We start from the raw sequence: 16,379 nt of genomic DNA on the forward strand, positions 1-16,379 counted from the left end.
AACCCAGCCAGAACTACATCTGTTAAATGGGAACACCCTCTAGAGTTTTCGTTCCCTATAAAGGATGATTCAAACCGCTGACACTCTTTGGGTTCTCAAGTCTCTGTTCAGTCCTGTTGAGAAACACCGTTCACTTTCCACCCTTTAACCACTCTAACTTCTTAATTTTAAAACTCTCCTCTGACCTTTCTTCTATTCTGAATATCCAGAATGAGGATGATGAACATTTGCATTAAACTAACATGAGACTGTTTCCTGTCAGAGATTCCCAGTTTCCACATTCAGGAATTACTGCAGGTGGTAAAGTTACTTAACTGATGTTATGATTTACCCATCATTACCTACCACATTTTTTCAAAGCCACTGCTTTCTAGAATACAGACCCACTCAAATGCCACCTTCCCAGTACACTGTTTATCACACTTTTAAACTCTGCTTCAACTAGACATTTGATCAGAGATGACTGGCTATTTTCCTTCAAGTCAAAGTTCCTTAAAAAAAAAAAGTATGTAGATAGAAGGAGAGCATCAAAATTAATCACCATGCTACCTCACCCCTAGATGAGTTTTACAGTGCAGTTTTGTATGGGAGAAAAAAAAAAACGTTCACCTATTAACTAGTAGCTAGCCAGTTTCCTAAGTCTAATCACAATTCATGTGGCTCTAAATACACAAGAGAGCCTGTACTTTGCCTCAAGTAAGGAGGCAAGAGGAATGTAAGGACAGAGAACTAGTAAGAAATCAAGCTTCAGCTCTCCTATTAATTAAAATAAGAAATTAAATGACTTCTAGCTTTAGCCATACTAGCCAATGGTATTAAATGCCTTACAAAAAAGTTGACAAGGAAAACATATCAAACTTGTTTAGCATCACCAATTAGATGTATAGAAAAATAAAACTATTAGTAATTACTCTGTAATTCAAGCACACAGTAGCTATTCCATTAATCCCATCACTGATGGAAAAATTAAGTCAAACACTAGGCATCCAAATCTGGAGAAGCTGATCATCTCCTAATCCCATTTCAGATAAAACAGACAATGGGACAACAGGGAAGGGGAACTAAACATGGCTAATGAGAACCAGTATACAGAAAAAAATTGAGCTATTGGAAACAGGAAGCAAGAAACAGAGTTTGGAAGTTTAAGCAGCTTGAAGAGTAGTAGCAAAAAAAGGGTTGTTCCAGTTTTCTTGTGATCTGGCTTTTTAGTTTGTTCATGCTAATTTGCAGTAGAAGCAGTTAACATGATGAAAACATATACAGATGCTATAACTGATGATAGTGTGAACCACATGTGAATGTTACAAATCCACTTCTAAAGATGTTATTGCTACTGCCACAATGCCAAAGCACATTAATAGTTATTCGGTCATTGATCTCCCTCCCACCCTGGCTCACACATACAGCCCCCACACACGCGCTACTTTGCGCTGTTAACAGATAACTCTATACAAAAGTTAAATTTATTTCACTAAGAGGGAAATACAGAACGCTTAAGTCAGGATAACAATTTAATATTATCTCATCAGAAGTCTCACATATAGTGAATCCAAAAGTCTATATGAGACAGCTAAAAAACATTGACAGCAGTGCTTCAGTAAGATGGAGAAAAAGCAAACGCTGTATACCAGTAACTAAATATTGACTTGATTGTAAAACAAACACTATAGAAAGAAAACGTGTGTTTTTTTTCCTCATAAGTTGGTACATGTTTAAAGTTTCAGGCCATGTAGAAGTACAGTTCGAAGTTCAGCTCTGAAATAATTACAACAGGTCAAGCTGCCATTGCGATGTTAGTCCTTTTCCTCCGACTGCAATAGCTTCTAGTCCCAATATGTCACAATTTTTGTTTATCCGCTCCTTCTCTTGCTAGTCTATCAGCTTCTTCATTTCCTCGGAAGCCAGCATGACCAGGAATATGCATCTGTTAAAATAAGAGTACAGGAATGTTATACATACAAGAAATCAAGACAAACAGGAAAAAAATACACTTCTATTCATTGTATAGTAGCACCTCCTTAGAGCAGTATTCTCCTCAGATTCAGTCCTTAGGTGTCCTTCCCAGTAATGCTCATAGCCCTCCTAGAACTAACAAAATTGTCTTGCCAAACTGTGAAGAACTACTTTGTGAAGAGTGGTGAACTAGGCAAGGAACCACCTAACCTAGCCTTTAAGAAAAGCCTTTAAGAGAGCAGCAGTAAAACTTAGACCCTACAACTCAAAAGCAGAGTCCCACTTCCAGGAGGGTGAAAGAAAAACCCTCTGCATTCAGTGCTTAAACCAAATTAGTCTTTTCCCACAAAGTCAGAGACCTCTGTGCCACTAAGATCAATAGCCATGATGGGCACAGCACTCAGGAGGCAGAAAGATTTTTAGATAATGTCTTAACCATCCATTTTTCAACAATTAGAAACTGAAAAAACCCTCTCAACCCTAAATTTATCCTTGTCAGGGTGGGCAGAGCTGCAATCAAAGCTTGCCATTTGACAAGATCTGAGAGAAAAGGAGCATGAAGTGCTTGCGAGATCAGTGACCCAACATGGAGATACCCATTAATGTGTTTGGCTGCAAGAAGGAAGCAAGTGCAGCAGCACAACACTGAAAAGATTTTTTTTTTCAGATAAATTGAACTAGTTAAAAGCCAATAGCCTAAATTTTACTCAGATATCTACACATAGGCAACACAAATCCAAACATATGTTGAACACACTTCTCAGAATATTTAATACATTATATTTTATACATAAACTACCTGAGGTATACAGTGCTAGCTTGTTTTCCAGTTGGCCCCAGAGTTTCACAGGTGGCTTATATGTAACTCATTTTTAAGACTACAGCTTACAGATGCCAAAACACAAACTGGAAGAAAACACATCTCACATCAAGCAAACTGCCACAGCAGCCCCAAGCCTTTTTTTTTTTTTTTTTTAAACAAACAAACACCACGTTATATGCTATAACCTAACACTACGTCTAACAGTAACACTTCTGGCTATTTTCTCCAAACCCAAAAATAGATGTTCACCATCTGGCCCTCATAGAGACTACACATATAGTGCAGCACTACCCCACTTCAGACTAAGGCAAGCATTATCTTGTTGCATTTGATTGTTTCCTTAAATTCACAGTGTTCCATCTATTTATTCCCCCCCCACCCCCAGCAGCTTTTCTAGAGTACAGAGGAAAAACTGTATGGAGCACATTACCATAAAGAAGTGCCCGAGTACACTGCTCTGCCTGGAAAAAGTATCTTTCTCCATTTTAGGAGATTCAGATGTAATGAGTGTTCGATTTTTCTTTTATACGAAATACATTAAGGGCACCTGAACTTTGGCCTTAGATGTAGATTTTTACAATTTCTTCTACTCAATAGATAATAGGAGTAACTACATAAAATTAAATCAACCTTTAAGATATGGTGGCCAACTCCAGAACACAGAAGAACATACACAAAGATATTTGTAATAGCTTTCCCATGGGAAAAGTACAAATTAAAAAAAAAAAATCCATCCCTTCCTGTTTTCCACAGAATAAAGGCAGAAGCCAAATAAATATACTATTAATAGCAATTAAGTCAATGGTACACAGATTTGCTTCTAGAGCCAATACTTTCACTTTGGCTAGGTTTTAATTTCAGTGCTAAATGTTGTAGGTGAATGTCTTCCCCCTCTAAATTTGAGGTTACAAAAAAAATATATGTTTTATCAGGAATACCAGCAAAGAAGTTATTTTAGTTCTTTATTGAAGAGCTGAACAATTGCAAACTAAAACTGGGTATTTTTAATACCTTTTATGCTCGGTTTTCTTTGGGGGGGGGGGGAAGGGGCAATTACAGTACAGGAAATTGGAATTAGTTTATTTGGGGTTATACTCTCCAGTTTTCCCCAGTTTGAAGAACTCATTTGATCAAGTTGCACTAAAGAACCAGCATATAAAGAATTCTGAAATGCAAATCCAGAATCAGAGCTACAACTCAAAAGATAGCAGATATGTTTTAAACTGAGATTTCCAGGAACAGAAATTTCTCCTATTAACAGTTCAAACAAATTAACAATAATTATTACAGGCATTTTCTAAGAAGTAACGAAAGACAGCAAGCAAATATAAACAAGTGCTTTAATAACAAAACAGTAGTTCCAAGAGATTTGCTTATATTTAAGTAATAATTTTACTTGCTTTGAATGAAATAAGCAACTTCTTCATATTTAAGGATGTGCAACAATATTATGCTCTATAAAATTCCAAAATCTTAGAAGTATGACCATAACAAAGAAGAGGGTTTAAGGTGTTATTCAGAATAATAAATGAGGTGCTTACCCACTGAATCTCTATGCCTTTTGATAGATTATCTAGTCTTTCAAAATCTTCTTTATTTATTACACTTCCTCCTGAACTTGTTCTCCAGCCATTTGTTTTCCAGTTGTCAACCCAACTCGTAATACCTATGCAAAGGGAGTATTACCATAACAACACTGTGGAAGAATCAAGCAAGAACCAAGACAGAGTGAACAGCCTTGCAGAAACAATCTTCCTCTATGAAGACAGTAACCGTGTACAAAATGTCAGGCAAAGATATAAGAGGTAGAGGATTTTCTTGTCTGGTTCTCTACTACTGTTATTCAGGACTGTGTTTTTTCATCATTACTTGAACTACCTGGCAATATTTTCCTGTATGGACATTTATTTTAAAGACTACAAGTTTAGGTACATATTGCACATAAAATTATCACATGAACTTCAGTGAATTGAAATTAATGATTTGCCTGATGGTATAGTAACCTAAAACAGATCTGAATAGCTCTACTTTTGAGAGGACAAAGAGACACTTGCACACATACAGGAAGAATAGATGGCCACCTGTCCTATGGCTCCTGCATACTAAACAGAATATTTCAGAAAACGGTTACATAAGCCTATTTCTACAGATCAAGATTTTTAACATGGAAGAGGCAGACAGACATTCACTGTTGGTCAAAAAAATTTACTATAAGACTCCTTAAACGAGGAAGTTTTTTAAACATACCTTCGCTGGTCTGGACAGTGTAAGACACCCTTACTGCTTCTACAGCAAACAAACTGCATTCACCAACCTTGTATACAAAATCTCCCCCAAAACACACCATACCACAACCACTTGTACTTAATGGCAAGCTTCTTTCTGTTATATTTGTAAAAGTGACTAGGAATTACTTTTAAAAATAACTTTGATTAAACTGAAGTGAAACTTGCACCTCAGAGACCCAAAATGCAAGAGAACACTGCCAGCAAAAAATACAGTAGACTGCACCCAAAGATTCTTATTTTCCTCCCTCATACCAAAGCTTAACTGGAATTTTATCCAACATATCATATTTTCATCCTTCGTAACACCAGTTTCACAGAACAATAGATGTTATAGACTTTTCTTCCACAAAGCAAACAACTGCAAAGATGCTTTTTTCCTCCATACTGCTTTGGAGAACTTGCATTTTGGCACAAATTAGGCAATTGGATTCCACTGATCAGCATGCGACACCCAGCCCTGAACATGAGCTCTACCTGAGCAGAGGCTCTTCCATTTACTCCTCCCTTTTTCAGAATGTTTCTAGCAGAGACTAAAACACACACCCTGCTCCTACAGGAAATGCTATACTCAAATCTTTTGGGAAAAATAAGCTACTCATCTGAAATATTTGAGACAGTCCTTGAAATTGTTTCTTAACATTTACTCTCCCTTTCTCTACTATGCTCTGTCCTCCTGCTTCTAGTTTATAAATCCCTTGGTACTTTCCATTTAGCAACCTTATTAAAAAGCCTCTTCCATACACATGCAAGCCAGCAGAATTTGAAACAAGCAGCAAGTGACATCTCCAGCAAGTCTTTCTTTGACCAGAATTCACTTTTCCCTACTTAGCAGCTTTCTGGCTTTTCCAGAGTATTGCTAGTTATGGTGACATCAGATTGTTTCAAAATACATTTTGCTTTCCTGCTAAGCATAAGCCACCTGAATAAAGGAAAAATTATATTCTTTCTTCCTACTCCTCCACTTTCACAAATCAGGGAGCTTCCAGGCAGGCAGCAGAATGATTTTTTGTTTGGAGAAAAAGATAGAAAGATTTTTAACATAAAGTCATTCAGTTATTTTATTAGCAACAAGTAATAAAACACACAATTACATTCAGTGTTAGCACTTCTAAGTGCAGGAACTTAATCCTAGAATTAAGATGCTCACCTTTCCAAAACTGAAGTGTAAAAAAGCAAATTTTAGTTTTAGATCAAGAGTTCCACTAAGTCTTTGTTTAATAGTAATCTCACAAATGCTCCAAAGTGACCTGAAAACAACTAACGTAAGTATACCCTTTGTTAAAGTGCGCAATACAAATAGAGATACTTATTTCTGTGATGCTTCTAAACTGTATGAAATCTGAGGCTGTAGGGAAAAGGAGAAGCAGTTTTATTCAGACATTAAGTCTTACTGCCTGCATCATAAGGAATTGCTGGGAAATAAAATTAAGTTTTCCACATCTTTGGATGAAGGTGAAGCCTTAAACAAACTCTGAGCGCATACTAACTCTAGATAGTCTTCTAGAGCAGCCTGAAAGCTTGGAAGTGCATTCTAGATGTAAAAAGCAGAAAAACGTCAGTATACTTCAGATTTGCCTATTAAGACATCCTCTCCAAACCAAGGAGGAAAAAAAAAAAAAAAAAAAAAAAAAAACCACACAGGGTCACTAGGGCAACTTCTGAGTACTCTCCTGGTCATCCTTAGCAAAACATACAAGAACAACATTTTTGTAGGCTCCATCTGTCATACTGAAAGTCTGACTTACTTACAAAAATGCTTTAGTTGTTTCTGCCATTCTTTACTATAACTATGTCTCTGCTTGTATTTCATCCAGTGAAGTAACCCCTGCAATATTTTGGAAGTTTTTCCCCAAGCAGTCATGAGTACTGAAATAAGCTTTGCATTCTCTTCCTTATATTCCTCACTGCAGTTCCCAGGACATTCTGTGGACCTTACATAATGAAGGGGTGTGCACTGCATCTTTAAGAATCAGGAAAACTAAAATCATTAACTTACCATTAATAGTGAACTTGCTATCAGTGTAGATAATTAGTTTCTTGATGTTTTGACTCTTTGCTTGCTCTATTGCTTTGCAGGCTGCCTTAAGAATATTTCAATAGAATCACAGTTCAGAACAGGTTTTGAACAGATACAGTTAAAATACCAACAAAATATTTGATATCAATACACAAGAATAACAGAGAATACTACTGTAGTCTCTCCATCAGTGAGTACTAACATGCTTTAGAGCAGAGATTCCCAAAATTAAGTGGTCATCTGCATGCGTAAGACAAACAAAGAAGCCTCTTAAGTTTCATTAGCAAAGAAAAAATTCCTGTCCTTCAATTCTGGAGTGCAGGAGCAGCTCTCTGCCCAAATGTTTAACTATCCAAGGGTCTATCAACCACACAGAAAGTTTTAGCCATCTTCTCCATAACTCTGGGGAGCAAGGATTCATCTCAGTTCCAACAGTTTGGCCATACCTAAAAGGTTTTTCTTTTTTTGTTGCCAAGAAGTGTATTAAGAAAAGCTAGAAAAAGTTAGGTCTCAATGGAGAGCTGAAAAGCTCTCCAGTGATAAGTTTGGCTCCTGACACACCACCATCACTTTTGCTTGTCCCTCACTAAATGGAATTCCTTGTATTTTTTATTTATTTTTTTTTAAAGCAGACCAGTTTCCCATTCCATTTTACCTCCTAACACCAGTGCAGGGTAGCAGCACTACCAGAACTATGATGATAAAAGAGAGATTAAATCTGCTGTTGCCAACAGCAAAAGGTGAGACTAAATCTGCTGTTGCCAACAACAAAACAAGAAATTACTCCTGAGAGCCCACAATAGTTTGTCATCCTTAGCTAAGAAATGCGACATTCCGATCCTATCACAAAAGGCAGGGAAATCTCCTCTTAACCACCAATAAACAGCTCTCACCCTAAGGTCTGAGGCATACACCTTATAAACACAAAGGATACTGTACAGATTTGAAAACCAGGCTTTCCTAATGCAAGGCAAATATTTATGATTGGCATGATGACATTTGGGCATTTTCCAAGGTGAGTTACTCCTTTTTCAAATCCAGTAAGGATCAATAAAACCTGAAAAGAAGTATTTGTTTCAAGCCTTAACTCCAATGTTCTACATACTTCTCTCACAGCTCTGTAACTGGTTTCTAAAGACTAGAGTTGAAATAGTCGTGAGTATACTATTCTGTTCCACATGCAGAGGCATTTTATGATGCTTACTACTTACATGTATTTCAGCTCTTTGATTAGTCTGCCGTCCAGGAAGTCTTTCACTGGTATTTCTGTGATCATGGAACAAATAGTACATCAGTTATTCAAAGTGTTCATGGTAGTGTACAATCACTGCTCATTAGAAAAATAAAGACGAGAGCTAATTTTTTTTTTTATATAAAGGAAGATGGATGGAGATTCTAGTTGTAACTTGCATCTAGATAGCGTGACAAGCATATTTTGACCTACTGTCAATAGGCAGTTACCTTTATTGTCTTCTCTGTGTGTCTACAATTATTTTAAAGCTTTCTGCATCCCTTAGATTATAACTTCATCCCCTAAAAATATTATTTCCAGTTGATTTTCCCCACACTCTTACTTCCTAGAAAAGCTGATCTCTGTTGCTCTCAGTAACTCACTACTCTCATAGTACTAAGAGGAGTCTTAACAGCAGGGTTTCATACTCAAAAGGAGGCTGTGTTGTAAGTCATACACAAAACATTAGCGTACTTCTCTTTTTTAAATGAATAAGCCAACCAGCTACTTACAAAGGGTGGCCTGGTCCCCAGTAGACACCTATTCCAGCACGTGCCCTATTACGTCCATTACCTGAGCAGCAACCATCCGTATAAACAACTGCAAAGTCACCTACAAAAGAATTATCAAAATCAGAAGCTCAAGTAGTTCTTCAAAGATGCAGCCCCATCTTTAAGCAGAAAAAAAAGTCTGCAAGCAGATTAATTCCCAAAATATCCCTCTACAAAGAGCCCTTCAAAATGTTATCTGAGAAGCCATATAAATTAGTAAAGCACAACACCAGAAATCTGACTGCAGCTTTATACCCTCACTGCTCCCAAATTGCAGTCAAGCCTCAAAAAGCATCTCTGCCTAGAGTTCCATATTCTCACTACAGTTCCCACCTTCTTCAGTCAAGACTAAGCTTACCAGATAGACCTGATATTTAAATACAGATGTATGAAAACAGAAAGTGAAGATAGTTCAAATTTCCATTTTAAAAAGAAACACTGTGACACTGGGACTGGTACTTCTAGTCTCATCAAACCTCTCTAAAAGCCCTTTAATATTTAATCTCATTAATTACAAGAGTATGAAGAACTCAAAAAAAAAAAAAAGTCATAGAAATAATAAAAGAGCTTACCCATGTATGAAAATTTATCTTCACTGCCTGTTGGCACTAAATATGTTTCATCGTGTTTTACACGTTTTGGATCATGTTCTTCAGTTGTAGACTGTTCATATGGCCTCTTGCATTTATTACAACACAAAACGTCTGTTTCTGGTTCCTCTCTATGGCTAGCATTTTCCTGTGTTATAATTGAAGAACCATGTGTCTCTTAAGAAGAAAGAAAAAAAAAAAAAAAGAAAGTTGAGTCATACATAAGAGTCAAATTTTATTCAGAATGACTGTTTTCAAGGACAACGTTTCTCACCTAATAGTAATCCAAGTCTGCTATATTTGACACCCCTCCACCCCCAAAAAAATATTATAGGAAAGACAAACACGTATACACAAGTCATTCTTAATTCTAGGTCAAACTTAAGTTAAGACACATACATGACAGCCCTTAATTAAGACCAGACATGCTACAAGCAACACTCTCCAGGTGCCTACAGAAATGTTTTTATTGCACAGGATTCTAGGACCACCACTGCACTTTGACAGTAATAAGGCGTTCAAGGGACATTAAACAGAAGTCGCCATCCACCTTCGGGTATAAGCTGCACTAAGGGATCGCACAGATGCCGCACAGAAGACGGGGGGGGGGGTCCTTCACCTCGTACAGAGCCGTAGGAGCTGAGGAAGGACGCGCCAGTGCGCAGCAACCCCCCTCCCCCCAGCAACCGGCGGCGCAGCGGGAGCGAGGCGGGGACGAAGGGAGGACGTGCTACCTGCCGCCTCGGGCTGCTGCGCCGCGGGGCCGGCGCCCACGAAGGCCCAGGCATCCTTCTCGGTGGCGAACTTCTTGAAGCTGGCGGAGGGGAACTTGTTCACCTGCTCCTGGCACTCCGCCCTGCAACACAGGCGGCGGCGGGTGAGCGGCGCCCGGGGCCGGCCCGGCTGCCGCTCCCCGCGCTGCCCCGGCGGCGGCGCCGGGCGAGGCCCTTACCACGTGCGGTAGACGCCCGTCCGCCGGCCCCGCCGCACCGCGTAGAACATGCTGCCGCCCTTGGAGACGAAACAGGCGTGACTGAGCACCGCGACGAGCCACCGCAACATGGCGCGGCGCCGCCGCCATCCGCCCCGCCCCGGCGCGCCCCGCCCCGGCGACCCCTCCCCGGGCACCGCACCCGCTGCCCGCAGCGCCCGCCGCCGCTCCCACTGCCACGGCGCACGCGCCGCCCGCTCGGCGGCGCAGGCGCGCTGCGGTCTCACCCCGGAGACGGGGCCCCGCTCCCCTCCTGCGCACGCGCGGCGGCGGCTCTCGCTTGGGAGTCGCGGTGCGCGAGAGAACGGAAAGCGCATCGGCCAGAACCACTTTCCGCTACGGGTCGCGACTGAGGCCAAACTACAGAAAAAGCGGTTTTCATCATGATTTTACAGGCACGTCCATAGAAGTGGCTGGGTCGCTACTTGGCTGGGTCGCTACTTCCTCGTTCGGTGACACCAGCTGGCTTTCAAGCACACAGGGGCACGGGGTCGCTATGCTGGCACCTTGCACGGACTTCAGCACCCCCCCTTTGTATTTCTGAGAACAAACCACCAACACCGTTGATCCCTGGCTGGCACAGATGGAGTAATGCAGGTTTATCTAGCCTGGCCTCATGCAGATGGATCTGAGGCAGGCATTATCAGAGGAGTGGATTGAACCATTTGTCTCACAGTGTGTTAACGCTGATGCCCAGGGGACATTGTTTCAGTAAGCAAGCAAAAGCATTGAAAATTGTGCATTAGGCTCAGCAAATGTGGGAGAATGGCATAAAGATTTCAAGAGCTTAAAAATGACATTGGAAACCTTTTGATTTGTTTCTTGGCCTTCTATCATATTTTCAGGGGGAGTGGCATAAACATTAGGGCTAAAATACAAGTCTTACATATACGATGATTTTAACCACAGAGACTTTAAGGAAAGCACTAAACATCACAAAAGTTGCTATGAAAAAACACAGGAATTGTATATTAACCTTTGCTTTGGGAGAGGAAAGGATGTATGATATTATGGAAGTTCACATAACCTGTTCATTCTGAAAGCCTGAGGATTGTCGTGACATATTTAAGGAGCAGTGCACAAACCGGTGATTACATTTAAGAAACTTAGCAATGTATCAGATCTAAGCGAGGAAGACCGCAGAGACCGGGAAACATGCATAATCATAATATGCTCAATTTATGGTGGAAAGTGTCCAGTTGTTGCATTTTAAGCTGCTTTTGTGGGTGCAGTTTGGGAGAATTTCACTGTCTTTCTGCCTGATTCAGTCTCCAAATTGGATCCTTTCTCCAAAATGAAAAGCTCTGCAGGGGCATGCTCTGGTTGCAAATTAAACCCAGTGAAGTAGTGTGAAGCATCAGAGCCTTGGTTATTAAAACACCTATGAAATCTCACTGATGTCCTCTGTTAAAGTTCTTTCTTGCCTATCCAAGTAATGATGTTGGTCCTACAATGAGCTCCAAGGGACTCTCGGTCCCTAATGAGTCATTAAAATGAATGGAGCATCACCAAAGAGCAAACATTCCCCTAGAACTTGCTGAAAAATCCCTCATCCCCATTTAGCCTTCTCATCTTGAAAAACATTTGAGGAAGGATCGTCATTGAAAGGTGGTGTAAAAGTCAATATATTTAGTACATCAAAATGTCTAGATCTTAAGGTCATTGAACTGGTTCTCTTAGCACATCCCACCGTTTAAATCAAGGAGAGCTTGTGTGTTCCAGCTGAGCTCCTTATAGCAATGGCTTCTGGAATAATGAGTACTACCTTGTCAAAGGAGATTAAAAGTTAACACATTGATTTGTAGCATCAGTGTGTATACCCTGACAGTGCTATATATCAGACTTTAAAAAATCCTGTGTATCTCAGGTTGGAACAGATGTTCCACCCTCTCTGCTGTTCCATGACCTTCTGCACTGGTCAGCTTGACGTGAAACCTGACAACGGCTGCTTCGAGTGTGCCCGGGGTCTGCAGTGCGGAGCTGCTGCTGCTGGGCACGTCCCCTTCAGTGGGGCTGTGCTCAGAGGGGCACAGGCTGGAGAGCTTCCCACTGCCCTCCTTCTTCTGCCCCACGCACCACCCTGGGCTCAGCTGCAACCTCCTCTCACCTGCCCTCATTTGGGGACTGTCACCTCCTGGGAGACAAAAGGTGGGAGTTTTGGCTAGGTGCCTAATGTCTGCACCTCAGCTTGGCTCGCTGTAAGAACACAGGATAGAAGATAGGAGCACAAGTGTGACTGCCTCCAACAGTAGTCCAACATATGCAAGCTGCTGTGTTTTCAGCTAGTGGATTTCCCTTGTAGCATAATTCTGGTATATTAAAACAAAGCCAGCCTCAGGATGACAAAGTGGTAGACCATCGTAATGAGATTTACAAGGGTGGCTTAGTAAAATGCCAAGAATGTGAACCACTTTGACGTTAATTTTGCCTTCCGTTACAAGAGCAGCCATAGGTTCAACATTACTATGCTTATCAGTTGGATGACACCTCTCTTATCCAAATTAAAGAGCTTATGTATTTGACAGATCTTGGTGGAACAGAGAAACAATTTGGTCAGAGTTCTATCAGAATATAATTACCGCATTTTTCTTGCTTCTTCCAATTAATTTGTGAGACTTCATATTATTACTTATGAAAAATGCTTACTTCTGATTTTCTCAGATCAAGATTATTTACATTAATTATCTTGGTCAAGGTTTCCACTAAGACTCTCAGGCTTTTCACTACTTCATGCTTGTGACATTTTGTATATTACTGCCCTTGGTTAGCTTTTCTTTTAATTATGGCTTTCTATAGCAGATGGGTTTCTCATTCCTTACAGGTTTACACATTTATATTACTTGTAGTCTTCTTTAGGCAAGATATAATAAAAGAGCAACCAGCAGTAAGTGATGAGGAGAGAAAAGACCTCCTATTACACTCAGTAATTCTTTGGCTGAACAGACAGATTCATACATCCAATTTATATGCAAGGACTGAAACAGTAACTCTCCTGCTGTTATGACCAACATGCAGGCTCAAATTCAAAACAGAAAAAAATGACTTTGAAGTCCACTGAATACCATCCACTTTACCTTCATTGCTTTTCCTGTTAGTAACACTGCATATAATCATCTAATCATACCTTTACTTCAGCATTCCTGTTGCTGATATTTTTATTGCTGTTGTGCTGCAGTGGTAGAACAGCAAGATCTCGAATACCATATGACAGCTGGCATTTTTACTACTGTGCCATTTAGCACTGCTAGGCTAAGCAATACTTATTGCTGTTTTACACTACTTGTCCACTTGTTGTTGTATCATTAGTGGATTTGTGGAATTTTCCAGTCAGATCAGGGTAAAAAGGACATTTCAGCTCTGTAACTCATAGTTTTGTAGAGTGAGTGGCAAAACTCACCAAGTGAAACATTTAGTCCCCACCTAAATGTTGAAGGGTCCACTTACAAAAGCTGTACTTATCTGAATACAGAATAATTTAAATGTATATATGGATTGGGCTCTAAGTGGTTTTCATAATTGGTTTAGCACTTATTGCCACAGGTACACCTGGCTAATCATGTGTAGCCATCTTAATTGGAAAGAGCTGATCAGATATACATATAAATACAGCAGTCAATTTTTGCAAATCAAAACCTGCACAAATGCTTGTGCTACCACAGTGTAGGTATTGGGAATAAGTAATTAGGGAAAATTGGAGGAGAGCAAGTCCATGGGTTTTGGTGGCAGCATGGTGGCACTATGTTGAATGAAAGTGGTCATTTAGCTATGACCTGAGAATGAATATTCTTGTCAACACTCTCTGCTATAAATTCAGCCATGTTTTACTGTACCATTTTTTACCTAAAGTGTGGTTCCCTACATAAACTTTTAAAGCAAAATGTAATGTGACCTGTATCAAGCAAGTATCTCCTACTTTAAACTGAGCTTTTAGGTAGATAGGTCACTAGGGGGTCACTTTAGTATACCCTGCAGGTATAAATTATATCATCATTTCATTACCTTGATTAAAAATAAAAAAAGGAGGAAGAAGGAGGTATTGTATCTTCCTGCTTCTCAAACTGCCTTCACAGAACTAAGATCTTGCAGAACAAAAGACTTGCCAATGCTCCAGTGTAAAACATGTGTCCGTGAAGCTGCAAAGTAGTAATTGCCTGGTATCACAATATACAGTTGACCCTTAGAGGAACAGTCTACCAGTGGACTTTGAAAAGTTACTGTGGTCCTATAAGACATGAATTAGTAAGTGTTTGAATTTTGCTTCTGATTCTAGAGTTGGCTGTGACCCAGACAAGTCTCTTGATGTCTGTCTTCGCTTCTTCCACAGATTATATGAAATCATTTTCTTCATAGCACCATGAGACTTGTCTTTCTGCTCTTTGGATGCTTGTGTAACACACCTGACTAATTTATTCTTTCCACTTCTTGACCCCACCCATTCTGACTTTGCATGGTATAAGAAAGAACCTCATTAATTGCAATACTTGGTAATGACACGGCTTCTTTTAAAGATCACATATCCACAATGATTCTTAAAAACCTATCAGCTGCTTTTGACATGAGGCATTATCTATTCAGTAAATTCAACATAGCTGTTGACAGGCTGCATCCTTCTCCTAAAGCACAATGGGTGTTTGAATGGAAGCTTCTCTTTACACCTTGTTCTCTCATTTCTCGTATGTAGTGGTCTGGTCTATTCAGGAGCACTAATATAATGGAGACATGAAGCTGAAGGTCGTCACATTACTTCTTTATTTCTTCATTAATGTCTTGAGTGGTCCAGTTTTGATCCATCTGCATACCATCTAGTCATTCTCCCTCTTATGTGTGACCCTCTTAGGGTAGCACAGTGTGGACTGTGAAAAACTCAGTGTGGACTACTGGAATGCTGAGATAATTCCCAGTTATCTTTTTTTTCTTTACCCTGCAACCAGATTCTTATTACAGTTGTTTAGATAATTTCAAATCTCTATAAACACTAATCTGGACATCAGTATATGTTAGGCAGTTTTTCCCATTCTGTGAATTCATGCAAGGAAAAAAGAGTGAATTGGGAGAAAAATGGTAACTGAACAATCTGCTTTGCTGGTGATCATAAATTTAGCAAAAAGCATACAAATATGCTTACAAATATACAAACAGGATAGGCTGCCTTCTGTAGATACTTCGGTTGATTAGCATAGGGGGGGTTTCTTGGCAGTTTTGTTTCTGTTTACAACAGCAGCCTACTACTCCACTATAGGATTTTTTTAAGGTAATAAACTATAAATGTGGTATTACAAGTTAAAGTTGGCTGCTTGCAGGTTTCTTCAGGGAATCTGAGCACAGAACTCAGATTCAAAAAAAGGTCAGAACTGAGCGCTTCTGGCCCTGCTAGGGAAGCCACACGCCTGTGTCCCAGCTTGCAGGACACAGGTGCGGAGAGCTGCACACCTGCCTCAGGAGGAGACTGTCTCCTGAGCAGGGACACTATCTACAATAGCCAACGGGGAAATGGTGAGGTGGGAAGCCTGTCCTGTTTGCCTAAGTCCCAAAACACAAGGATTTTGCTCCACTTGAGATGCACAGCCTGGCACTTTCACCTGAATCAACGTGTAAGTCATTTCTTTCAAAACTAGAGTATGTTTGTTCTTTTTAGCAGCATGTAATTGAAGTGTTAATGGTGCTTTCTCTGTTAGATAATAACACAGCGCTTAAAGCACCTCCAGCAATGAGAGAAGATGCGGAGCCTGGGACCCTTATACCTTGAGTTAGTCCCTGATCACAGACAGAGTTGCATATTATTTCTAGTCTAATGGCTCTTTCTTTAGAGACCTGGAGCACTGTGACGTTATTTCAGTACAAGCGACTGAGAGGTTGTGCTTATATTAGCACACAACACGAAGCCAAGGCACGGCACTGAGTTGGCACGGGATTGCCTGCGCTCTAGTTGCGAGCC

General features: G+C 40.2%; 1 protein-coding gene across 1 annotated transcript; it reads right to left on the reverse strand.

The window, feature by feature from the left end:
* Positions 1-1,445: 1,445 nt before the first annotated feature.
* RNASEH1 (ribonuclease H1) lies at positions 1,446-10,553 on the reverse strand. Its single transcript, XM_067294262.1, has 8 exons — positions 10,406-10,553; positions 10,188-10,309; positions 9,436-9,630; positions 8,825-8,924; positions 8,293-8,347; positions 7,061-7,145; positions 4,318-4,442; positions 1,446-1,924 (listed from the first exon to the last, which is right to left on the reverse strand). The coding sequence occupies exons 1-8, from the start codon at positions 10,513-10,515 to the stop codon at positions 1,838-1,840; spliced, it is 879 nt and encodes a 292-aa protein (XP_067150363.1). The 5' UTR covers positions 10,516-10,553; the 3' UTR covers positions 1,446-1,837.
* Between the last annotated feature and the right edge of the window lie 5,826 nt (positions 10,554-16,379).

This window comes from Apteryx mantelli, chromosome 3 (genome assembly GCF_036417845.1).
Source record: "Apteryx mantelli isolate bAptMan1 chromosome 3, bAptMan1.hap1, whole genome shotgun sequence".
In the NCBI taxonomy this organism is placed as follows: Eukaryota; Metazoa; Chordata; class Aves; order Apterygiformes; family Apterygidae; genus Apteryx; species Apteryx mantelli.